General features: G+C 43.0%; 2 protein-coding genes across 7 annotated transcripts in view; one reads left to right on the top strand and one right to left on the bottom strand.

Moving 5' to 3' along the window:
- The window catches only part of GALK2 (galactokinase 2), a 78,641-nt gene extending 62,442 nt beyond the window's left edge, over window positions 1-16,199 (top strand). For 2 of the 4 annotated variants that reach the window (XM_080980458.1, XM_080980459.1), the window contains exons 9-10: window positions 7,891-8,092; window positions 15,832-16,199. In XM_080980458.1, the coding sequence (XP_080836584.1) occupies window positions 7,891-8,092; window positions 15,832-16,039 (410 nt within the window). In that variant the 3' untranslated portion in view covers window positions 16,040-16,199. The other 2 variants (XR_013979239.1, XM_080980460.1) reach the window with 2 other exon arrangements.
- A 112-nt stretch (window positions 16,200-16,311) lies between these two features.
- FAM227B (family with sequence similarity 227 member B) overlaps window positions 16,312-25,948 on the bottom strand; it is a 119,965-nt gene continuing 110,328 nt past the window's right edge. For all 3 annotated transcript variants that reach the window (XM_080980411.1, XM_080980412.1, XM_080980413.1), the window contains exons 14-17: window positions 20,914-20,992; window positions 20,254-20,328; window positions 17,636-17,705; window positions 16,312-16,517 (exon numbers count right to left, since the gene is read on the bottom strand). In XM_080980411.1, coding sequence (XP_080836537.1) covers window positions 16,431-16,517; window positions 17,636-17,705; window positions 20,254-20,328; window positions 20,914-20,992 — 311 coding nt within the window. In that variant the 3' untranslated portion in view covers window positions 16,312-16,430. The remainder of the gene's footprint in view (window positions 16,518-17,635; window positions 17,706-20,253; window positions 20,329-20,913; window positions 20,993-25,948) is intronic.

Below are 25,948 nucleotides of genomic sequence, written 5' to 3'. Positions count from 1 at the left end.
TTTCCATCTAGGTCAAATGGAACCCCTTAATAATAATTTTCAGATTTTGTTCTCCTGAAACCCTTTAGATAAAAAAAAAAAGGATTCAAATCTATGGTTTAACCCATACCTTTCATGAGTTGTAAAATATCTGCTCCCATTGCTTTTGTGAATTGTGAAAGTCAAGCTGGAAACATGACCTAAAATGGTAATGATAGTGGGTAAAGGACCAGTAGTACCGTATTTTTCGTCCCATAGGACGCACCTAATTTTTGGGGGGGGGAAATAAAGGAAAATTTTTTTTCCTTTATTTCCCCCCCCCCCAAAACCAGGTCGGGGAACAGCGGGATGGCAGCGCTGCGCCTCCCCGCTGTCCCCCGAGCTTGTGGGGCTGGCCGATGTCTGCCCGGCGCGGGGTGCTCTGCTTCAGGCCACCCCACGCGCCGGGCGGCAGGCTGCTATCCGCAGCGTGGGGAGCCCCGCGGGAACTCCCGCAGGGCTCCCCACCCTGCGGATGTCTGCCCGGCACGCGGGGTGCTCTGCTTCAGGCCACCCTGCGCGCCGGGCGGCAGGCTGCTATCCGCAGCGTGGGGAGCCCCGCGGGAGCTCCTGCAGGGCTACCTAGGCTGCGGGTGTCTGCCCGGCGGCGAGGCGCTCTGCTTCAGGGCGCCCCGCGCGCCGGGTGGCAGGCTGCTATCCGCAGCCTAGGGAGCCCCGCGGGAACTCCCGCGGGCTCCCAGGGCTTGCTGATAGCTTGCTGAAGCCTGGAGAGCGAGAGGGGTCGGTGCGCACCGACCCCTCTCGCTCTCCAATCTTCAGCGAAAGCCTGTATTCGCCCCATAGGACGCACACAGATTTCCCCTTCATTTTTGGAGGGGAAAAAGTGCGTCCTATAGGGCGAAAAATACGGTAAGTTTCAGGTGAAACACACCTGGTCACAGCTGGCTCAGAAAGGCAGAAATCAAATTAAAACCTGGGTTCCTACTCTTTCAAAGGTTCATTAAGGCCAGTCATACGGATAGCATTTGTAAGACCCAAAGGTATAGTAGCATGTGAAAAAAATGCTTTCAGTATGACAAAATGTTGCAGCTAAATCTTCCCATACCCAGCACAGAAACACATCAGTTGTTTTACTGCCACCATCCATCTCCTCCCTAGCCATCCCTATTATTCACTGCTAGTCTCTGACCTTTCCCTGTCCCCTATCACTTGCTGCTTCTTGCTGACTACAGGTTATGTTTGTCCCATGCAGAACTCAAAAGGAGTTGAGTCTGACACATGGGCATCATACAACTGGTACATGACAGTAGCACAATTGCCATCTCCACACCAGTACATGTAAAATCCCCATGTTTGCTTTGGCAAAAACTACTGTTTTCCAGTGCCAATGGAGTACTGGGAAGTGGGGCTTACTTAATGGAATAGCTTGCTGGGACACTGTCGTCTGGGTGGATTAGCGATGCCTATCTGGTCCCTCAGGGGAAACAGTGTCTGTTTATAAAGGGCCTTATTAGAGCAAAACAAAGACGTCTACCTGCTTATATTGCTGTATTTCCAGGTTATTATAGTCTTAATGTTTTTCCTTTTGGCACGCATTAGGTCGAAATTTTCATAGTAAGCAGTAGCAGCCTCTGGCGTTGTTGAGAGAGGAAACAAGCTTGCTGATTTCCTTCTCCACAACCAACTTGGTTTTTGTTTTGTTTTTTGTTTTTACCTTTCTTTTTCCTTTCTTCTCCTGTGATGAGGCTGCATTTTAATGTTTCAATATTTTAATGTTGTATTTAAATCTTCTTTTTAAGTGGTATTCATTCAACTTGTTTTTATTATTGCTTGTTAGCCGCCCTGAGCCTGGCCTTGGCTGGGGAGGGCGGGGTATAAATAAAAATTATTATTATTATTATTATTATTATTTAGTAGAATGTTCAGGAGCTCCTCTGAAAATCACGGTTTGTTTCAGGCATTTATGACCGGGGGACCCATAATCCTGAAAGGAGTGGGAGGGAGGGAAACACCTACATTTTGTAGCAGCTAAATCAGCTGAGCTTTTAATGTTTAATGGGTTATTGTATTTTAGTGTTTTGTTGGAAGCCGCCCAGAGTGGCTGGGGAAACCCAGCCAGATGGGCAGGGTATAAATAATAAATTATTATAGCTTATTTGCAGTTTGTCTTTGGAGAATTTGAGCTTCCAGGATGAGAAGCTATCTGCTTGACTTTTTGCAGCATGGACCAGATGTTGATTGATTGGGAAGGGTCTTTTTGTGGCTTACAACACAAGCAGTTTAAGTGCAATCCACTTAATGCATGTGGGAGCTATTGAAGAGGGCCCCCGACAAGCATGTGCAGGAATGTGCTAACCTGTGGCCCTCCAGATGTTGCTAGATTACAGCTAACACCATCCCTGACCATGCTTGTTGGGGCTGATGGGAGTTAAGTCTAGTAACATCTGGAAGGCCACAGGCTAGTCACCCTGATGTACAACAGGAATCTGGGTGCCAGCTTTGCTTTCTTTATGTGACCTTGGGAAACCTGAAGTTCAGCTGCTCAACTGTAAGATGAGAAGCGTGGCCCCGTAAGCCAATTGTGGTTGCGAATTTGGGCCTCTCTATGGAGGTTTTGTTTCCATTAGTGTATCATAAGAATAAAAGTACCACCCTCCTAGGTCAATCCAAAGCTCCATATAGTTCATCATCCTATTTCCCATAGTGGCCAACCGGATATTTCTGGGAAGCCCACAAGCAGAGCAGGAAGGCAATAGTCTCCCCCATGGTTGACTCTTAGTGTTTTGGTACCCAGTGGTATACCTCCTCTGAACATGTCTGTGTGCCATATTCCCATGCAGTGCTGGTGGTGCTTGCTAAGTGATTCCCATTCCATGTATTGAAATGGAGGTGTTGGTAGCTTTGCTGTCTCATTACTTCTTTCTGTTAATGCCTGTGTTCCATCATTCCTCCTTTCATAGCCCAATTAAGGAATCATATTGCTCTGAATTGAAAGATAAATGGCTCTTTCATTCAGGTGACTTTTGTCAAAGAGGGACACTGTCAAATGTTGAAATAAAAAATATAAATTGCAGGAGAAGGGTTGGATGGCTGGAGCTTAATCCAGGACAGTCTTTCATTACTTGCTCACTAATAAAAGAGCATACTACGAAGGTAGCTCACATCATTTGAAAAGTGGATTCATGATTATGAGGAGGGTACAAGGGCTTAGTCTCTTAAGGTTTGCTGCTTGATCTGACAATGTCAACCTCTGATAACTTTAAGGCTGTATGGGAAATAGATTTAGGAAAGCAAATTGACCCAGCATGCTATATTTTCTTTAGGTTGGCTGATAAAAACATTCAGAATATTGTCCTCTGTTAAGTACAAATATTTAAAGATTATTCACAGGTTAGGCTGTTAGAGACCTACTAGCACCTCTGGTGACAATGCTTAGTAGAAATATTTTAGGAGAACGTCACTGTGGAGATGAGCCAAGTGTCAAGTCACCAAAGATCCACAACTATGCCTTCTATCACTTTTGGGGGATGTCTCAATTTAGACATTGTTGCCAAAGAATTGTTCCAACATATGGTGGTAGTGGCTAGACTTATACTGTCCTAACATTGGAAAAATGCTAATGGGCTAAACTTGAGAAGCTGGTATAAGAAGTTATGGTATTTAGTGACAATGTAGACACTAACACACTACTTTCAAGTATTAAGGGAGCAAACACAAATTGAATCCTTTCACACAGCTTTGGAAGATTTTGTTTAGTTTGTGAACCAGATAAACACAGAGATGCAATTATCATCACAACAATATGTCGTAATTTGGAACAGTTTGTAAAACCTAATCCAGAATGAATCCGATTCCAGCCTGTTGTTGGGAATGTACACTGAAAGAAGACGAACACTGATACTCCATCCTGTTTTGGCATTGATGTTTGTATAATCTGCTTGTCTAAGGGAAAGCAGAAATGGTTATTGGATCTTTTTTGTTACTTGTGGAGTTTGTATATACTATATAAATCACAATAAATTTAAAAATAAAATGGGAGACGTGATGTTAAAACTCTTTAACTATGTAGGTTAGGTGGGGGGAACTAGCCCAAATTATAGTCCTTTCTACTTCTCTGTCTTGCTGGTCGGTGGAGGTGACAGATGTGCACCTCTGCATCTTACAGATGCTGCATGGTAGAACTTTAAGTGGCTGCATGACTCCTCGTTACTAGAATCCATCATGTGTTAGCACTTGTGGCTTTCTCCAAGAATTGGGCTACTCTACCAGCTAAATACAATAAAAGTGAGGTAAAGGGACCCCTGACCGTTAGGTCCAGTCGCGGACGACTCTGGGGTTGCGGTGCTCATCTCGCTTTATTGGCCGAGGGAGCCACCGTTTGTCCGCTTCTGCAGACAGTTTTTCTGGGTCATGTGGCCAGCATGACTAAGCCGCTTCTGGCGAATCAGAGCAGCGCACGGAAATGCTGTTTACCTTCCTGCCGAAGCGGTACCTATTTATCTACTTGCACTTGACGTGCTTTCAAACTGCTAGGTGGGCAGGAGCAGGGACTGCGCAACAGGAGCTCACCCCATCACGGGGATTCGAACCGCCGACCTTCTGATTGGCAAGCCCTAGGCTCTGTGGTTTAGACCACAGCGCCACCCACGTCCCACACACAATAGAGCCCCTTAATTAAATACTATCATTCCTCAACTCACATTTGCTTGGCAAACAGTCACTCTAATAAGAAAGTCTAAGAAAACAACAATGCAACCCCGGTTTCTGTCATTTTGGATGTAATAATTGCTTTGAAAGGATTACACTAGATTAGAGGCAAAACCAAATGTGGAGAGGTTATAGAGCCTTCTCTTACATGACAGAATGTTGTTGAGAACATGCCTTTCCAGCGTCTGGCTGGCAGGAAGAAGTAAAAAGATGATTCCCATGGCCAGTACGTAACGTGACGAGCTTGAGAGAACCGCGAAGTGCTTTAAGGTAATCTGGCCAGTGAAGCGTTGCTTTACCGAAGGGTGGTCTCTGAATCAATCACAGCCTTTGGCAAGATGTTGGCCTCCAAATTGAAACCAGACATGTTTTCAGTTCATTCTCTGGGTTACTACTGTTCAATGGTGATTTACAAGAGAGTGTGAGCAATGGCAGACTCTCACGCAACTTTCAGATATGCCCTAAACAAATGCACATTTTTAAAACTGCCCCGCTGTAAAATAATGCCTTCAAAAGGAAATAGTCTGGAAAGAGAATTTGTCCAGAGAGGAATGCTCTGTTTTCAACACACACCTCTGTAAACCACCCAGCAGTGATACTGTGCATTGCATGGTGCGAAAGTAGCAGAGACCAATTCATAAACACAGGGACAAAATGTACTCCTGAATGGATTTGGTAAATTGGGAATTGGGAAAACTCCTTCCATTGTTCAGTGACCCATCCCAGGGGGGTCATTTCCATTGGGGTACATAGCTTTTTCCAATTTTGATGGGTTTTAATCTTATTCCAAAACAATGATGTATTTAGGCAACTCTTCCATTGGGTCCATTCTCATTAACAGCTGTTATGTTTCATATCGGGCCAAATAATCCTGGCACCTCTGAAGATGTTGTTTTCTTCATTCATCACTGTAATTCCCCCTCTGCTTCCCATGTCCTTGAGGAGAGACAGGAAACCAATGTCTCTCAAATCTAAACCAGCTAAAGTGGACATTTTACGGTGGCAACGCATGTTGTGAATGATGTGCTATGAAGTGCATTTGAGTACCATCTTTTATTCAGCTTTTCCTACAAGAAAAATCTACTGGCGTTTTATATCACTCCCAGAATTCAACATGACCAAAGATCCAAGAACCCAATAGAGAAAAGATGTTGGCTGATCTCCACCTGGCACCCAGATTGGGACCCTGGTGGATGCAATTAAGGCCTTAGCCCTTTGGAGTATTTCTGCATGAAAGGGCCATTCAGTTTCAATGTGAAAATATTTGTATCCCTTGAACTCATATATACATATATGTTACTTTTGCAGCTGCATGTGTCAACCACTTCCACTGCAATTTATTGCCGTGTCATTTTGAATCTTGAAGATGCCTCAGATGCCTGTGGTCAGGCAAAAAGACAGGATATAAATGTTATAAATAAATAAACAATGGTCAAGAGAGAGAGAGATAAATGTAAACTAGGTGATTGGTAGTTCAACCCTATGCATGTTTGCTCAGAAATCAGGCAAGTTTTGTTCAGAAGGGCTTTATTGCTTCTTAAGTAAGTTTGGGAATGTAGCCTGAGTTGAAGGGACTGGTGAAGAGATGTACAAAATAAACTTCAACAAAAATGTTAGTAAAGGTGATAGAGGAAGGGATAGGACAACGCTTGAGATAAAGAACAGTGAAATACGCTTTCTCAACAACCATTAGCATCATTATGGCAAGGTTAGCACTTGATAAGGTTGGTAATACTTTTGAGGTTCTTCCATGCTGGAAGAACGCTACTCACTTGGGGGCTGGCACAAGGCTAGGCATTGACAGTACAAACTACACACCGTATTTGCTGGTCTGGGTTATATGAAATTTACTGGTGGAGAGAATCTTATACAGTGGTACCTCACGTTAAGTACTTAATTCGTTCCGGAGGTCCGTTCTTAACCTAAAACTGTTCTTAACCTGAAACACCACTTTAGCTAGTGGGGCCTCCTGCTGCCGCTGTGCCGCTGGAGCCTGATTTCTGTTCTTATCCTGAAGCAAAGATCTTAACCTGAAGCACTATTTCTGGCTTAGTGGAGTGTGTGACCTGAAGCATATGTAACCTGAAACGTATGTAACCCGAGGTACCACTGTAAAGGTCTTTCATTCACCTGTGTCAGGTCCTACACAGATAACAGTGCCACCCTGTTATCAGGGCCAACACTGGTTACAGATGATGCTGAAGTTGGTTAGTAGTTCCCAGTTCCTTAGTTGTATGAAAGTTCGAAACACAGCTCAATCAGAAAACTTCAGAAAGGTATTTATTTGTTGCCACCTGAGAACCAGTGTTAGACTATGACCTGGGAGATCAGGCTTTAATCCCCACTCAGCCATGAAACTCATTGGGGAACCTTAGACCAGACACCATCTCTTAGCCTAACCTACCTCATAGGATTGTTGTGAGAATGAAATGGGAAGGAGGAGAGCAATGTACACCACCTTGAGCAACTTGGAAGAAAATAAAGTGGTATATAAATGTAATAAATGAATGAATGCTGAATTTATGAGCAAACACAACAGGAGAAACTTATTGTGGATTTCAAAGGAGACAACCTCCTAGTCATGGCATTTCAGTTGCCAACAGGTATAGGAGGTACACATTTATTGGGTTCCATACCAACAGGGGCTCCAGACTCTTGTCTTTCTTTCTTTTTTTAAAAAAAAGAAAGTCAATTAGACATTTCTGAAGGAAGTTAAGAAGACCACAAACCATGGAGGTAGCTCTAATGCTTTGACACTCGTCAGGATGCTCAGGATGCTTAACCAGGGGAAGGAGTGTTGTCTATTCCTACTTGGAGTGGGGCAGCAAGAAAAGCTGAATGGAGGAGGCTACTGGGGTATGTTTGTTAAAGCACTTTCCTCCTGACCACATTATTTCAACCCCCAACTTTGCTGCCTTTACAGAATACAGCACAGCTGACTGGCATGGTATGTTTTATGTCGTGATAACTGCAGTCCCCTATCCCTCTGCATACCATCTTCCTTGCTGTGGATCAGAGCTTGCAGTTTTTATACCAATACTGACATGACTGAAAGAAAGGAGAAACAAAATAGATAGGAAAATGTTGGATCACCTTTCTTACCAGTTTTCTCTGGAAGCCACATGACCACATCTGATAGCAATAAATCATACATCTTTCCATTTGTTCCTGCACTGAATATTTTTTCTTGCTTTTTAAATTTAGTGACCACCTTTAAATTATACCAACGTGCTAAGCATGTGTACAGCGAAGCTGCCAGAGTCCTGGAGTTTAAGAAGATTTGTACAGAGGCACCTGAAGATGCAGTCCAGTTATTGGGGGATTTAATGAACCAGAGCCATGCCAGCTGCAAGGACTTATATGAGTGCAGCTGTCCTGAACTGAATCAGCTGGTGGACATCTGCCTGTAAGTTGCAAAGGCCATGGAAAGTGAACTTTCTTTTGAGCATGTGGGTTGGATTGCAGTGAATGTGCACCATAACATTAAGCTGTTTTTTTAAAACTGTTACCGGTGCTCTAGGACAAGGGTGGGGAACCCATGACTTGCCAAACATTGCTGAGCTACATGACCCATCATCTTTGACTATGCTGCTGACTACGACTGATGGGAGTTGGAGTTCAACGTCTGGAGGGCTGCTGGTTTACCAGCTCTGCCCTAGGGCTTTGGTGCAGCAATAAAACTGCAAGCACATTTGCAAAGCTAAGCAGGATCCAGTATGGTTTCAAATTGGATGGGGAGCCACATGTCAGAGTTCACAGAAAGCAGCAAATAAGGGACACTTGCCTCTACTTTTTTAGATATTTGGGGGTTTCAGAGAGGAGTCTTTTCCAGCCCTGCCTGGATATACTGGCGACCTTTTGCATGCATAGCATGTGTTCTACCACTGAGCAGTGGCTGTTCCCCAAATACAAGAGAAACATACTTGTATTTACAGCTCCTGACTTTCCCAACCTAGGAAAAAAGTTTGTTTACTTGTTTATTTTTGCTCCTTCCCTTTATTGTCTCAAGCAAGATCAAAACTTTTTCACATAAGGTGCTACACAAATTCATAGTAGGACAAAGCTCCTTCACTGTGGATCATCCAGTAGCAACCCACCAGAGAGGTTTTTAAATAGCATTTGCTGAAACCAAAACTAGCTCTCGCAAACAATCAGCTGCTCTTTCCATGATAGAAGAGAAGTGGTTGGTACATTTTGTTAATATAAGAGAATACAATGAGTTTTATGGCATCTGCTGCCCAGCTTCATCCAACACTTTACTACATTTTTCATGTGTAACTGTGTACAGCTAGTTGGTAATAGTTTGATCTAATATGCCGAGGCTGTCTTGGGCCAGTCTGAAACTCAGCACTCTAGAAAGAATCTAAACTATTTCATTATGGCCATATTGTATGGTTGTCATGCCACAAGTGTTTGGCAGAAAGTGCTGGTGGTTTGGTGCACTAAGTAGCTAAGTGAAGGTTATTATCCTTCTTAGGCTATGCTATAAGAGTGTGAGGCCCTGGGGGGGTTCCTGACTTGAAGTGCTGGCAAAGTTTGTGGAAGAGACATTATTTCTGTATCCTCAAAGAGTGCAGGGACACTTGATACAGTAAGGTAGAGCCTAGAGTATCTCCGTTTCAGATACAGTGATTGCTTTCAAACCAGCTCACCATACAGATTATTCTACAGTTCCCTGCTCTAGGCTGATTTTGTGGCAGTGATGCTAATGGAATGCTACAAGGATTGCAGCCTAGGCATTAAAGCCGCAACCTAGCACATTTATAGAACCATATTGTTAGAGTGGACCAAACATCAGCAAGACTCAGATATTCATTCAAGAGCCAGTGTGGTGTAGTGGTTAAGAGCGGTAGTCTCGTAATCTGGGGAACCGGGTTCGCGTCTCCGCTCCTCCACATGCAGCTGCTGGGTGACCTTGGGCCAGTCACACTTCTTTGAAGTCTCTCAGCCCCACTCACCTCACAGAGTGTTTGTTGTGGGGGAGGAAGGGAAAGGAGAATGTTAGCCGCTTTGAGACTCCTTAAAGGACTTCCGGGTCAGCGCCATCGGCAATGGCGGAGTTCCTCTGACCGAGAGGAACCCGCTCCGTGAAAATTGGGTCTTGCCGCCGCGGCGAAGGCGGAGACCCTTCAAAAATCCCAGGCGGAGGAAGCCTGGGAACGTGGGATTCGGCTGACACCAGGAGCGCCTCCCCTACTCGCAGGGAAACCCTTTTTCGGGGATCCGAAGCAACGTGGGGTGAGCGGCGCGGTGTTTTGAATCAACCGCTACTTTTACGGAGTGAAGCTGCACAGCCGTTGCCGGAGAGCGCTGACTTTTTCCTGCGGACAATTGGACTCTAAACAAGTACCCGTGAGTAGAACCGAAAATTGGATTAAGAAACATTTTAATTTGGCACTGAAGCGGGAAGGTTCTAAACAGGAAGTCCGCCTTCCACTTTTGTAAATAGACTGAAGCAAAATCTTTGCAAGCTAAAGTCTGGAAAGTCGTATATAAAGGTCTAAATTTCCTTCAGTTATAACCACCAAAACCCCTCTTGGAAGCAAGAGAAAAGGGGGGGAATTTTTGATTGTTCAAGCCTGCAGGAGAGAGAGTAAAGAAAGATAAATTTCCACCGTCTCAAACCTGGGAACGGGGTGTCAGAGACAGAAATTTATGGGGAAGTTCATTGACTGTGAATGGAATGTCTTTTGACAGATAGTTAAAAAAGAGAAACAAATTGATTCCAATGTTGCCGTTTGCATTCAAAAGAAACAAAATATTTGAAAAATGAAAGTAATTTTCTTTTGTTGGACCTGCCTTCAAAAGATGGATACAAATAGAAATTGTCTCCTCTAGAGGGAGCTTGTTAAATTGTTGCTGGAGTCGATCTGGGGATTTCACAGCTGTGGAGATTAGGATCGTGGGACCAGACTCTGACCTTGAATAAAAATGTGTTTAGAGGAAGTTTTGGTGCTTGCTTTTTGCAAGACAAGCGCTTTGTTGGAGCAGATGCATGAGAAGATGGATTTGATGACTGTTGCAGTCAGAAACTTTGGACAAACGGCGAATACCCATATAGAAACCATTCAGGAACCAACCCAGGAACCTGTTTTGACAGGGCAAGTGCAAGTGCAGAAGATAATGGAGGAGGCTGCTGTTGAACCTCAAGTAACACAAATGGAGAGACCCGAGGCCTTGCAGGAGCATAAGCCTCTGTTCTTGAAGTTTGAATCTGGAGTGGACCGGGGGGGTCTGGAGTTGTGAGGGCTCTTAATTTTGGAGGGACTTTGAAACATGCTCTTAAATACTTTCTGGACTACAGTGTTGACTGTGGGGAATGGGACTGTGGGGAATGGGCTGATCTGCTGAGGGGAGATGGAGATATTTTTGGATTGGAGTCTCCCGAGACCTACTCCCCAATGAGAAAGGAAAGAAATTAAGAAAAAGATCAACAAAAGACAAGGTAAAGTGCAGGTATAAACAAGAAAAAGATCTGCAGAAGGGACATGGAAAAGACTTAAGAGCCTCGGACATAAGATCACCAGGTTGATGGACTAGATGGAATGGACAAGAAGGACTGACAAAACCCGAGACCAGGAAGAAGAGACGTTGGAAGAAGATTGGAAGAAAGTTTTTAAAATTTATTTTGAGAATTAGTGTAAAATTAACGAGTATTAGGAAAAATGTTGGAATGAAGCTATTTGGCTTTAGTACAAATGATATAAGGAGTTATGTACAAATAAGTATTAAGTTTTAAGGTTTTTTTATGGTAAGATAAGGTTAAAATAAATTAAGGTAAATTGAATGACAGAATATAGTGAAAGATGGAAAGGATTTGCTGAGTTAATTAATAGGTTAGACCATTAAGATAAATTATACAACAAAAATTGAGAAAGATGGAAAGAATTTGCTGAAACAATTAATTAAACCAGAATACAAAAAGGGAGGTGTGAGGTCGATGAAATAAGTAAATGAAAGATAAAGATATGGAACATTGGATGTGTGTTCTAATGTTATTGTTGTTGGTTTTTTTGCTGTATTGTTGTATTGTTTTTTATGTTTTTCTTTTTATGTATTGTAATGTATGTTTGGTTAATTTTTGTTGTTGTTTTCTTTTCTTCTCTTTTTTCTGTAATTTTTAAACTTCTAATAAATATCATTTAAAAAAAGAAAAAAGAAAGGCAGGATATCAAATCCAAATTCTTCTTCTTCTTCTTCATCATAGCTGTGTACTCGACTGCAGTCTGTGTGTTTTTAAAGTGCAGATGGTTCCCAGAAGTGAGTTTCACTGAAAGTCTTCAGTTGGCAATCTGTGGCTTGTTTCTTTGCATTTAATAATATAAAACCTGACATTGAGCTGAGCAGATATATTTCTATCGTCATACTTATAGCAGTGGCCTGCAGTGTCCTTAAGGATTGTCTCTTAAGGGAAATATTTGCCGAAGTGTTTGTCAGTCAACTGTGTCCTCAAGTGAGATTCAGAGAGCACCTTTTTCTGCCTATTTATTATATGTGTCTCTCCAGCAACACCCATTCTCTGTCTCCTTTGCCATGTTTATAAGCAGGCTGTTATGCAAGAGAATATAGCTATGTGATTTACTGGGTCAGTAATAAAACATACCAAAGGGAAAAGCTCCATGGTCTAAAGCAGATGCTGTATTACTATATAAAATAAAATTGGACCAAATGGCTATGAAGTGATCTCTCAATTTGGCCCTTGGCCACTTTTAGCGCATGTGAGATATTTCAAAAGTGGTGATTTGCCAAGTCTGGGAATATCAATAGCCTAGATTATTGAGATAAAAAGTTTTCCAACATTTGGCAATTGTGGCCTGTCTCACTGTCAAAAGATGCAAAATCATTTCCTTCTTATTCAGGTCTTGATCCAAATCTACAAACAAATTCAAAAGAGCCAGACAAAGGATGAATTGTTTGTCCAGTTATCAGTGAGATCTCAGAAAATAATTTTGTCTAGAACTGTTTTACCTTGGGGCAGCCCAACCACTTATGCAGGTAGGTCCCAATAATCTGGTGCAATCTCTACCTTCCTTTAAATCCCAGATTTAAGACCTACTCCTTCCTCATCCTTTTAGAATCTCCTTACCCCCTAAACCAGGCTTCCTCAAACTCGGCCCTCCAGATGTTTTGAGACTACAATTCCCATCATCCCTGACCACTGGTCCTGCTAGCTAGGGATCATGGGAGTTGTAGGCCAAAAACATCTGGAGGGCCAAGTTTGAGGAAGCCTGATCTAAACTGAGGGCACCATAGGGTGCTACATGTCTGCCACTGTCTCTCATATCAGTTAGTGCTGAGACTAACCACAGGGATGTTTTAAGCTTGAGAAACCTCAAGTCATAGAAAGCAATTATGTATGTATCTAAGCTGTCTTTGTTATAGTCATAGGACAGGGGTGGCCAATCTGTGGTCCTCTAGATGTTTTTGGAATCCCAACTTCAGTCACCTGCAGTCAGCAGTCAGAGATGATGGAAGTTGTAGTTCAACATCTGGAGGACCATAGGTTAGCTACCACTGCTCTACAGAGAGAATCAGTTCAGGCCTTGTGCCAAAGCATGGTTAAGGAAACCTAACTATGGTTTGGCATATTGTTTGAACTGACCAATGTTTTACAACCAGTCAGGAAACTTCAACCAGAAATGGAGATTTGAGGTGAATTTGTAAATCATGGCTTGTGTCACCTATGGTTTATGTTATGTCTGGATTGCAGCTGTTAAAGCTGCTTGTGGAAGCTGAGGAACTATAGCAATAGGTTTGCTGAGCAGATAAAAAATGAGAGCCGGAAGATGGTCAAAATCAATGTTTCCATGTACATTTGGTAGCTCAAACTGTGGTATGGTAAGTGTGAATAATAGTTTGGTGTGGTGTCAGAATTGAAATGGGATTCTTGCTCTGTGACAAACCTGGAAGCTGAATAAAAATGAAGAATGGCCACAACCATATAAATCCCCTGCTTTATAAGATACACATTAAGCAACACAGAAACTGATGGAGACGAGTAAGTGCCAATATGAACTGTGTGGTTATTAAGATTTCACTGAAGTAAGAGTGCTATCAATTTTGGCAGCAATAATTAAACTGGTCTAGGAGATTTATGACAGGAAATGAATTGCATGCAACTAAGAACACGTTGGTTCATTTGGCTCTTATCTCATTCAGAAGATATTTTATTTAAGTAATTATTGTATTTCATCCTGGATTGTTCCACTGATGACCGATATTTTCCCCCTGGCCTTTTATTGCCTGTCATTGATTTAAAAAGCTGACTAACAAAAACATTTGCTTGATATGGTTATGGTAATGGGTAGCAACTGCATACATTAAATGGCTTTTATACACAATCATAGCCAGCTGCTATGCATAGGTTTAAAAATCCTTTCTAAAACCATGTGCCACAGCTTTGCTTGTGTCTATCAGATTTGCATCTCTTACAAGGTTTTGAACTGTGAAGCAAAATCGGCATATACAGATGTTTTTGGGTTTGCCAGCATATTTGGGTTTTCCTAAAGAGTTCCTGCCATATATTTTTTTTAGAAAGGTTCATAATGGTGAGGGTTTGGAGTGCCAAAATGCTTAGCCACTAATTGGTCAGCGCTACATTTTTTAAAAATCCACAGAATAGATTTTGAGTTTCATGTTAGATGGTTGAAACCTTTTGTCATTTTGCCCATTACTTGGAAAAAAGTTGGAGGAGTTATTAATAAAGGAAGACTTCTTGGAAATACCACCTTAAAAGAAATTTTTCTTCTGAGCTCAACAGCACTGCTCTAAGTCAAGAGGAATTACTTCAAATTACTTCAAATTGCTAGATGGAGGAGACAAAACAGCTCAGTCTCTGGCACTGAGAAGGGGAACTCTCCTGTGAACTTTTACTCTGGTTGGCCAGCCACCTTTGTGGCCTGGTTCAGCCTGGGACTAATGCATGAGTTTCACTTTAACCCAACTCTGAAGTCCCATCATCATTTTCCCTGGTCAAGAATGAAGATGGGAATGCGTTAACAACACCAAGCCTTTGCTCCAAATCACCTTGCTAATCACCAGCTGCAAACTGCAATAACACACCTCCCCAAGTTCTGGGGTTCTTTATATAATAATGCAACTATTATTCGAACAAGCGCCATTCCCCTTTTGGAATATCAATTTACCATGCTTCACAAAGGCAAGCAGAAACCTTGACTGGGCCAATCTCAGCATTGTTTTAGATAGCAAATACATAGTATGCATTTTTAACAACAACAACAACCCCTAATGCTGAGTGATTAAAGTGTTTGGATATTCTCTGAATGACACAACATTCCCTTTTCCTGCCTGTTGCTATAAATGGAAGGAGCAGGTGAATCTTGAAAAGCGTGAGGTGCCTCATCCTGATGAGCAGAACTGTTCGGCATCTGCGCTTTACCAGATTTGGAAATTTATATTATGAATACTAACTGGGCATAAACTAAAGGATCTTTGCTGACGAATGCTGGTAAACAAAATGACATCTTTCTTCTGCTTCCCCCTCAGTGCTTACTTATATAAATGCTCTAAAACACTACAAAGGATGGATGTATTTGAAAATGATAAATAAATTAATCCAAAAACTGGGCAGAAAAATAATGCCTGAAAAAAGTGATTGCGAATAACTTCGCTTTCTATGCAGACAGGAACTTTTAAGCATCTGGTTGGCAACAAAGCTTTAACGGGGGTAATAGGTTTAATTTAATAAAGGCCTGTTGGCTGCCCTCACTGTCTTTGATACACCTTTCCTCAGCAACCAGAGGCCTTCCGGTGCAATATAAGTCATCTGTTCTCCAAGACATAGGCAAAGAAGAATGAGCAAATGTGGTTCATTCGTGACCTCTCTTAATATTCACGCTGGAGAGGTTAAAGAACCCCCTGCCTGTGCATTAGCTTGCCTGGCTGAAGCAGGCATAACAAGCGATTAGGTTGTGGTGGGGACCAGATGGGAAGCCTTTCAGGACTGAATTAAGCACCCCACCACCCTGTTCACAGTTGCCTCTTCCTATTCTAAGCTTCTAAAAATGAGATGAATTCCAAGGCACTTAAGCGCACTGTGTTCAAGTGGTCATGTTGCATGTGACACACACTCTCAGTTTGACTTACGGCTTCGAAAATCTGTTTACTTGCTTTTTGTTCTTCTAGGCAATTTGGAGCCATTGGGTCGCGCCTGACGGGAGCAGGATGGGGTGGCTGCACTGTGTCAATGGTTCCTGTGGAGAAGCTGGAGAGTTTCCTAGCACATGTGAAAGAGGCTTACTATAAAAACAATAACCAGAGGTTAGCGCTGGGAGGAAACAGCCTATTTGCTACCAACCCTGGTGGTGGAGCGACAATTTTTCTGGAGTCCTAAAGGATGTCAATTTTTTAAAGGAATAATCTGGGGCACTGTGAAGTTGGCAGGACTTCCTACGCTACAGTAAACAAATCATTTGTTTTTTTTATAATGAGTAATGTCCATTATTAGAATGCATTTTGAAAAATAATTGTAATAAAATTAAGAGTTCTGTTAATTGTTGTAATGAATTTTTCCTGCAGAACTTATGCTTCTAAAAGAGATCATCCAAAACACTGATTTGCCAAAACCTATTAATGTAAGAGAAAGAAATGAATCAGATTCAAAAATTTTAAATGCTGCTCTGTCTTTCTTTATTGACTTGAAGATAGAGGCGTATTTAATATCAAGTATGTCACTAAGCTTTATACAAGGAATGAATCGGGTAGCTTTTGTTACATGTATCTTACTAAGGGAGGTCTTCAGCTGCTGAACTCACAGTGGATGTGGATGTAGATGCGGAGGTGGATGCAGAATGGCATGGCTTTGGGGTTTCCTGTTCAAACAAAACACCAGAATGAACTGTTGAATTAAGTGGAGAAAATAACCTGGCATGTGAAGTGGGGGTTGCGGGGGTTGGGATCTGGCTCAGTGCAATGGACCTTGTACACTTTTTGTGGGATTTATCAGCAGAGCTGAAGCCTCCTCTGGCTCCATCATGCTTCCTTCTCCCACACACTCAGGGCAGAGATTCTCTCACCACTGGGATAAGACATAATCAGCAGCTGCAATGCACAGTTCTCAAGGCGGGCCACCTCTTGATGTCTAGGACTGGCTATCCTAACCAAGAGCAGGTTCTCCTAGCACATAAGAGACCGTCCCCAGAGTTAGCAAGGGCTGGAGAAAGTGGAATGAGGGCCAGGCAGTTAGTGAAATTCTGCCATTTCTAACTTTTCCTTTCCATCTTAAGGAGTACCCTCAAAAATATTTCCTGCAACAGACACCCACCCCTGGACACAAGTGAAATTCTTCTGGCCTTACAGTTAAATGCCCAGAGAAACCCACAGAAGGGGCTGGTGCCCACCTTCTACAGCCTTTGTGAGTCAGAGGTTGTATGCTCAGTTTCAGTGTGCAAAAGCAGCAGGAGAAGAGAGCGGAGCCTGATCATTTTGGGGTGGGGATCAGTCCCTTGTGGTACTTGTAGGCTAACAACAGCTACCAGCCCAGTGACTGGGACAACTAGAAGCTGACTAGAGGAACCCAGAAAACCAAACCAATGCTGCAGATGGACTTCACATATTGATGCTGCGGGAAATACTAAATTGAGGTTGTTGCATCTCTGGGCAGTTAAAACCTGAATAGATTACTTCAGACATGACTGATCATTTTAAAGTTGGTGGGAAGGAAGAACTCTCATGTCCTTCAGAAATTCAGTGGAGTTGCTAGAGGATGGACCTGAATCCAAAAGTGGGTCAAAGATGCTGAGTGGGCTTTGGAGATGGTGCTTTCACCTTTTGCCTGCCCAGATGAAGAACAGGGAGTGTATGACTGGTATTGAATGGAACAGGTAGGAAAAGCACAATCTTCTGGCCAACTTAAGCAGGTTTTCCACTCTTTATCCAGGCCACAAGATTTACTTAAAAACTGAAAATGGTGATCTCAAAAGTGACATACCCTTTGGCTTATAAAGCTCTCTGTTTGCAGCCTTGATTCAGTACGCTTCTTAGTGATGGTTGCCAACATCCTAAGAAAAGAATAGAGGACATAGTATGATTCAGTAGAATTTAGCTCTGTGTTCCAGGGGCCCCTCTTGTCACTGCTGCACTTTTGTAGAAAACCACAATGTCCCTCCTACTTTAGTCTGGCCAAAGTGACATTCCATTTCATCTGTCTGAATTTCTAGCATATAGGGCAAGCAAACACAATGTACTGCTTTCTTCAAAGTTAATGTGCTACAGGGTGAACTATGTCCCATATATATGCCTGTCTTTATGACTAGAACATAACACTTCTTGAATCTTATAAATCAGGAGAAGTGAATAATCTAACACTTCAACTGTTTTCAACATACCAATAAAAACGAGTCTGCCACCATCTGGAATTTAGGATTCACCTCTGCCAGCTCATGTGTTAAATTCCATTTCTCCTACACTCAACTTTTGGCCCACATTGTTGTTATTTTTATTATTATTTTGGAACATTTTAGAAATTGAATAGGCTATGGAAGCTGGTGCAGAGTTCATATCTCCATTAGCAAACATTTGCACCTTGTAAGGGACATTTCTTTGCTTACTTATTGTTCTTATACCCCAGCCTTCTTCCCGCTGAAGCCCAGGATAGCTAACAATATTAAAACAAAATAAAATCTCACAAAACAATTACAGTTGTCAACCATCCATTAACAGGCCTCAAAGACATTGGGTTGCATACAACATTAGCCCTACTGAGAGTAGACCCATGGAAAATAATGGAAATAGCAATGGAAAATAATGGAAATAACTAACAAATATATTAATTTAAATGGGTTTACTGTGAGTAGAACTTAGTTGGATGCAACCCAATGGACAAGAAATTATTCCTCTTAATGTGTGTGCAGCTAGCTAACAAAGGCCTGGCAGTTTTAAGCTGATGCCTAATTGTTAACTGTGTGAGGGACAACCGACTCTCCGATAGGAGGGGATTCCATTAGTGAGGGGGGCACTACAGAGAAAGACTGCCACATGCCATGCCCCCAGGCCTTGCCCACTGACACCACCACCAGGGTCTCCCCTGAAGACCTTAGAACTTGGGCTGGAAGGTATTGTTGGAGGTGCTCCTCTAAGTATTTGGCCTCAAATCATATAGGACCTTGTAGACCAGAACTAACGTCTTGAATTGGGCCTGGTGGCTAACAAGGAGCCAGTATAGAGTTCTAAGTATTGGTCTTGGTGCTCCATGTAACAGACTGGCAGTGACATTCTGTACTAGCTGCAGACTCCAGAGCATCTTCAAGGTAGTCTCTCACACAGCACATTGCAGTGTGTTGGTTGGCCCCAGTCTGTCTCAGTAGAAAACAGAAAAGTGCGTATTGGACAAGCGTATTGGCAAGGCAGTGTCAAAAACGGCATTATAATTTGAATCCCTAATGCCAAGTTGTCCCGGTCCAAGAATGGTCAGGGCTGGGTATAAGCACTCCTTAAAGATTCCTGCTTTGCAGGGGGTTGAACTAGACGATCCTCGCGGTCCCTTTCCAACTCTACAATTCTAGGATGCTTATCACAAAGGCCACCTGGGTCTCCAACAACAGCCTGGAATCGAAGGAGTGCTCCCATGCTACAACCCTGATCCTGCAGGGGGAGTGCTGCTCTATCCAGAATAGGCTGACTCCCTAATGGCTGTGCCTGGGAACTACAGTGGTGCCCCGCAAGACGAATGCCTCGCAAGACGGAAAACCCGCTAGACGAAAGGGTTTTCCATTTTTCAATGCGCTTCGCAGGACGAATTTCCCTATGGGCTTGCTTCGCAAGACGAAAATGTCTTGTGAGTCTTGAGATTTTTTTTCGCCCCCCCCTTTTTCTAAGCCGCTAAGCCTTTAATAGCCTTTTAGCAGCTAAGCCGCTAAGCCTTTAATAGCCGCTAAACCGCTAATAGCGCTAATCCGCTAAGCCGCTAATAGGGTTGCTTCGCAAGACGAAAAAACCGCTAGACGAAGAGACTCGCGGAACGGATTAATTTTGTCTTGCGAGGCACCACTGTACCTGTCCATAGCACTTCCAGCTTGCTAGCATTCAGCTTCAGACCTATTTTGCCTCCAGTCTTAACAACGTCTGTTGTTCACCGCTTAGAGAAATTCTTTTATGAGTGAGCGGTATACAAATTTACTAAATACACATTCATCATCTGGGAGGGGGTGGGTGGGCAAACTGATTTTGCACTTATCTAGTTTGGCCCTCAGTTCCCTATGAAGAAGTATAAAGAGTTTGACAACAGAACTCATGCATTTCTAGCTGATGACATTAAGGGGCAACCCTGTCAGATGGGGTACAAATAATAAAATCAATCATCATTATCCCTCAACTGCCTTCACTTTTAAGTAGTGTAGCATGTCCCAAAAGTAAGATATAATTAACAGCACACCTATACATGTCTAACTCAGATGCCAGTCCCATTTAATTCAATGGAACTTACCTCCAGGTTAGAGATCCACTAGTCAGAGCCAAATCATTTGGCCCTGGCCATTATGTTACTTACATTCCTAAAGATAAGAGAGCCTTAACCTTTTGCTACATAAAAAAATATAGTTAAAAGCAAACCTCTTGTATGTTCTGTTAACTTTTTTTCTCTGGCGTTGTAAATGTGCTAGTTCATCAGCACACTTATGTTCAAAACTGAAAAGCAAAGCCATATGCATGACACACTTGCAATGTTATCCATAAGAACACACACACACTTTCACTCACCCCGCTGCTTAAAATAAATAAAAAGCAAAAATGGAGTTGTACATGAAATGCAGCAGCTTATCTCTGCTTTTCCAGTAAGTTTGCTTGGAAACCCAGCATTCCTCAAATCATTTGCTGCTGAGTAGCCCTGAAAGAGTGCCATTGAACAAGCGTTTTCTGGAGGGTGATCAGCATTGTGGATTGCAGCTATAGACATCTGCTATTCGTTATATGAAAATGAACAACTTGCACTGCCAAGAGTGACCAAAGTACCTGGGTGTCTGCAAGCTTATTGTGCAAGTTCATTGCTTCTCCTGAATCTGTAGTTTAGCATTAAAACATAGGAACATTAGTGGCAGATAATTCATAGAGCGCATAGTGGGAGTGACTAAGGCAGTGCAATACGCCTTTGCCTTTTTGCTGCTTGGCAAGAAATCTAATTCATGCCATCCTCACGTGAGGTCCCCAAAGTACCCTCCAATTGTACACAGAGCTTTTTTCAAAGTAAAGACAGTTGCTTAATGAATGCAATACTTAAGAAAATCGTTGTGCCGTTTTTCTGCAATTTTTTGACTTTCTACAATAGCATCTCTGTATGTCGGAGAAGCTGGTGTGCTGTTATTGCAGTCAAGGGAAAAGATGTTTATTTTTCAGGCTTGTCTTTCTTTGTAACATTTATTTATAAGGCCAAGCTACAAAATCTACAACAAACAAACATACATATGTGAATTAAGCACGAGTTAAGCAGACAGTCAAAGAAGAGAAACCAAGAAGAGAAACAGAAATTGTGACAGCCTGGTCTTATATACAATAGTTAAAATAAGGATAGAAGTTAAGCATAAAAGTACTGTACCAGATTTTCTATAAGGTTGGAGATACTGAGAATACTGTATACTGAAATATTGAATATTGAAAATGCTACATATATTGAGAATGCTAAGAATATTGAGAGTGGTATCTTAAAGCTGGGAGAAGAAGACATATGGTTCTATATTATATTTTGCTGTTCCAATAATTCATGAATAGAGCTCGTTTCTCAATAAATTTATAATCCTGTTTATTTTGTTTGGCTCAGAAATGAAATGTTAGTTTCCTTTTTCTTTCTTTCCAAAAGCCATTCTGTGATGGAAGGTGGTGTTGACATTTTCCACTGTCACTCTAGAGACAAATACTTCTGGTGTTTTATGAAGCCCAACATAAGTTGTAAATCAACGTGTTGCATTTATTTCTTTAAATGGCACAATAGTATCATTTTGTGGGGGCTCAGTGAGCTGAGCAAGTATTTCCTCCCAGTGATGACTGGCACCCGCTGGGACTGGTTTGTTGCTATGCTCTCCGCTGCAGAATTCTACAAGGGCAACGCAGAAACTAAGGAGCTGGTTGCAAGTAAGAAGGCAGGCAGGTGGGGGCTGGATGAGGTTGTTGGGGCAGGGCACCTTTGGCCTAACAGACTAGCCTCCCCTGCTTTGTCTTAATATTCCCGTAAAGGTAAAGGGACCCCTGACCATTAGGTCCAGTCGTGGCCGACTCTGGGGTTGCGACACTCATCTCGCTTTATTGGCCGAGGAAGCCGGCGTACAGCTTCTAGGTCATGTGGCCAGCATGACTAAGCCGCTTCTGGCAAACCAGAGCAGCGCACGGAAACGCCGCTTACCTTCCCACCAGAGCAGTACCTATTTACCTACTTGCACTGGTGTGCTTTCGAACTGCTAGGTTGGCAGAAGCAGGGACCGAGCAATGGGAGCTCACCCCATTGCGAGGATTCGAACCGCTGACCTTCTGATTGGCAAGTCCTAGGCTCTGTGGTTTAACCCACAGCGCCACCCGCGTCCCATATGATGGTATAAAACAGGAACATAAAGAGCTGGTTTATCTTAATAATAATAATAATAATAATAATAATAATAATAATTTATTTATACCCCACCCATCTGGCTGGGTTTCCCCAGCCACTCTGGGCGGCTTCCAACAAAACACTAAAATACAATAACCTATTAAACATTAAAAGATTCGCCAAACAGGGCTGCCTTCAGATGTCTTCTTAAAGTTTGGTAGTTATTTTTCTCTTTGACATCTGGTGGGAGGGCGTTCCACAAGGCGGGTGCCACTACCAAGAAGGCCCTCTGCCTGGTTCCCTGTAACTTGGCTTCTCGCAGCGAGGGAACCGCCAGAAGTCCCTCGGCGCTGGACCTCAATGTCCGGGCAAAACGATGGAGGTGGAGACGCTCCTCCAGGTATACTGGACCGAGGCTGTTTATACCATATACGGAGGTATAAATCAGAGCTGGTAGCATGAATACGTTGGCATGAATATGAGCTTAATATTCCTTCCTTCGAGGAAACTAAAGATTATTTTAAAAAAGAGTGGCAATGTAGTATTTCGTTACAGATTTACGTTCTCCTTTTAAGAAAAGGAAATATGCCCCATTCTGCAGATTCTCCTAGGAAAGTCCCAATGAAATGCTTGAGGCAGTGACTGTGGGGCAGCAGTTCCCATTAATATGGCTGGGAGTGGCTAAGGCACCGAGGTCCAAGCCAACAGGACAGGCACCTGCGCATGTTCTGACAGTGCTCTTTCAAAACTCCCATTCATGTTGCGGGTACTGTGCAGGAAGACTTCTGCGAGATCGGTCTGTTTGTCTTCCAGAAGAATAATATACAAAGCATTATGATGCATTTTTAAGCAAAGCCTCGGGGTGGGAGGGTGGGGGAACTACAAGCGTCTGCATAAAATTGCTTCAATCTACCTAAATATTATCGTTTCTTTATACCAGTGGTGCATAACGCAAACCACGCCAAGGACTGCTTTTACGTTTTTTATTAACCCGAAAGAGATGCGCCAGTATGTAAACCCTAGAAAAAACATTTTTCTTACAATTTAATAATTTCCTTTTCTTTTCAACCCATTCAGTTAACCTCCTTTCCTCTGTGTCCCATGGCATACTCTTTCCTCTCCTCTCGCACCACAGGTCTTTCTGATCTGAGCCATTCTCCATTAAGTCTCCTTAGCTCTCTCTGGACAGCGGAAGACAGGTCTGCAGTTGCTTCTTTCATGGTTTGGGGTGATCCTTGGGCAAGATGCTCTCAGAAAGATCCACCTCTTCCACCTTGGTTCTCGAACCTAATCCTTTCCAGGAGTCCGTTCGACTCCTGAAATGGTTCGAAAACCAAGGGGCGGCTTCCAATTGGCTGCAGGAGCTTCCTGCACTCATTAGAAGCTGTGGAAGCCATGTCAGAGGTTCAGCTTCCGAAAAACATTCACAAACCAGAACACTTACTTCCGGGTTTGTGGCGTTTGGGAGCCAAGCTGTTTGAGTACCAAGATACCACTGTACAGTGGTACCTCGGGTTAAGAACTTAATTTGTTCCGGAGGTCTGTTCTTAACCTGAAACTGTTCTTAACCTGAAGCACCACTTTAGCTAATGGGGCCTGCTGCTGCTGCTGCTGCTGCTGCCGCGCCGCTGGAGCCCGATTTCTGTTCTCATCCTGAAGCAAAGTTCTTAACCCGAGGTAATATTTCTGGGTTAGCGGAGTCTGTAACTTGAAGCGTATGTAACCTGAAGCGTATGTAACCCGAGGTACCACTGTAATTTCTCACTACTATTTCGGCATGCACAGTCTGCTCTACCAGGGACGAAACTAGTTTTTATTTTACCGGGTCAAAGACTCATTTGGCACCCCCACAAATGCATTTGCCTACACACATGCTGTGGCTGGGAGCCTCAATGGCATCCCTCTGGAGGCTTCACCTGGGACAAAAATCCTAGCTACCCACCCCCCCAATAGCTACAGGTCCGCTCTACCTGCGTGAAGGCAGCCAGTGGGGGAGAAGAGGACTTGTGTACAGTGTTCAAAACTTCCATTGTTCTAGGTGCATTATGCGACAGAGAGTTCCATTAGCACCAGCAATTTCTGAGCTCTGGGCGCAGCACTGTGCCTAAGATTTCAGAGCGGAAGGAAAGGAGGTCCTTTTTCTGCCTCCCCATTTCCAGCTCCTCTCTGAAGATTGGAGAAGAGACCCTCTTAAGAATATTAGGAGGGTGGGCAGGGGAAGGACTAGACCACATGAAAAATGAACATAGTATTTTAGCTGCAATTCGTTCATTTTCAGCTTTGTGTTCTTGTTATATATACCGTATTTTTTGCTCTATAAGACTCACTTTTTCCCTCCTAAAAAGTAAGGGAAATGTGTGCACATCACTTCCGGGGGCGGCGCGAACGGCAATGGCGGTCCTCTTCTAACCGGGAGAGGAGGCTCCGCAGACATCGGGTCGTCCACTACGGCGAAGCGGAGACCCACTTCGGAAAACCACAGGCGGCAAGAGCCTGTGGTCTCGAGGCTCGGTGGGCGCCTAAAGCAACCCTCCAAACGTCAAAGGAACCCCGTAAGGGGCTCCGGAGCGTGGAGGGGGGTTGCGGCGCTGTGAGCCGTTTCGCAGTCTGCGGAGCGAAGCCGCGCTGCTGCTGCCGGTGAGCGCTGATCCCTTTTCCTGTGAAATTCGGATTTGGAACTAAAATCAACTTACTCGTGAGTAAAGACTGAATCACTTGAAATTAGAGACTTTTAACTAAAAGATTTGAATTTGGCTGAGAGCGGAGAGACGTGGAAACAGGAAGTCCGTCTTCCGCTACCATTGAACTTGAAAAAGCGAATAGCTGGAGGAGTGGAGGCTGATAAAAGAACTTTTAAATTGTACGGATCTAAGCATCCACTGAACCTGCAATCTAAAGTAAAGGTTTTTAAGTTAAAGATTTGGAACTATCATTCGTATTTGACTTTCCTCCTTTTATTGGATTACAATTAAAAGGTGAAACCCAGGGTCCGGAGCTGCCTGAGTTTTGAGAGACTGAGCTGTCAGTATTGCAGATCTGGATACTGTATATTGGAACTTGCAACAATCTGAGGGTATTGAGACCTTCTAATTTGAAACATTTTTTTTTTTTTTTTTGGAGACAAGTAAGCACTGCTTGTTACAAAGTGATTATTAATATCAACTCTGCTAAATATTTGTACTTGAAGGTTCCTGGATATTAAATTAGACTCTGAAAGACATTTTAAGCTCCCTCTAGAGGATTGGATTAAAACAGTGACTTTACATTTACTTTCGATTCCCTGGCTGTTTGCTCTCTCTGGGCCTTTCTATTCCCATGGGAATAACTCAGTGTGACCTTGACTGATAGATAACGTTGGAATGAGTGGCACAAGAAGAAGAGGAAGAGTTAGACAAACAACTTTGACAACTCTAACCTCAGCCTCACAGACACGCAGATCATCTGTACCTACTTTGCCTTCAGAAGTAGAAGTAGAAGAAGTTGCCTCGTCACAGGCAAAAGAGGGAGAGGGAGAAATAGAGCAGTTACAATTGGAAGATATGGCCTCAGGAGCATCTGCTTCTGTATTAGACAAAATTTTTGAAAAATTGGAAGCTTTGGACAAGAAAGCAGATGAGCAATCAGCAAAGATTGACAAAAATACAGAATGCCTAAATAAATTAACTGTACAAGTGGCACAGAACACACAGGCAATTGGACAGTTAACGGAGGCCACAGCAGAAAATCGGAAATTGG

Source organism: Podarcis pityusensis, assembly GCF_964106645.2.
Source record: "Podarcis pityusensis genome assembly, chromosome: 14".
Classification (NCBI taxonomy): Eukaryota; Metazoa; Chordata; class Lepidosauria; order Squamata; family Lacertidae; genus Podarcis; species Podarcis pityusensis.
The sequence above is the reverse complement of the archived record's forward strand: the minus strand, read 5'-3'. Positions and strand labels throughout refer to the sequence as shown.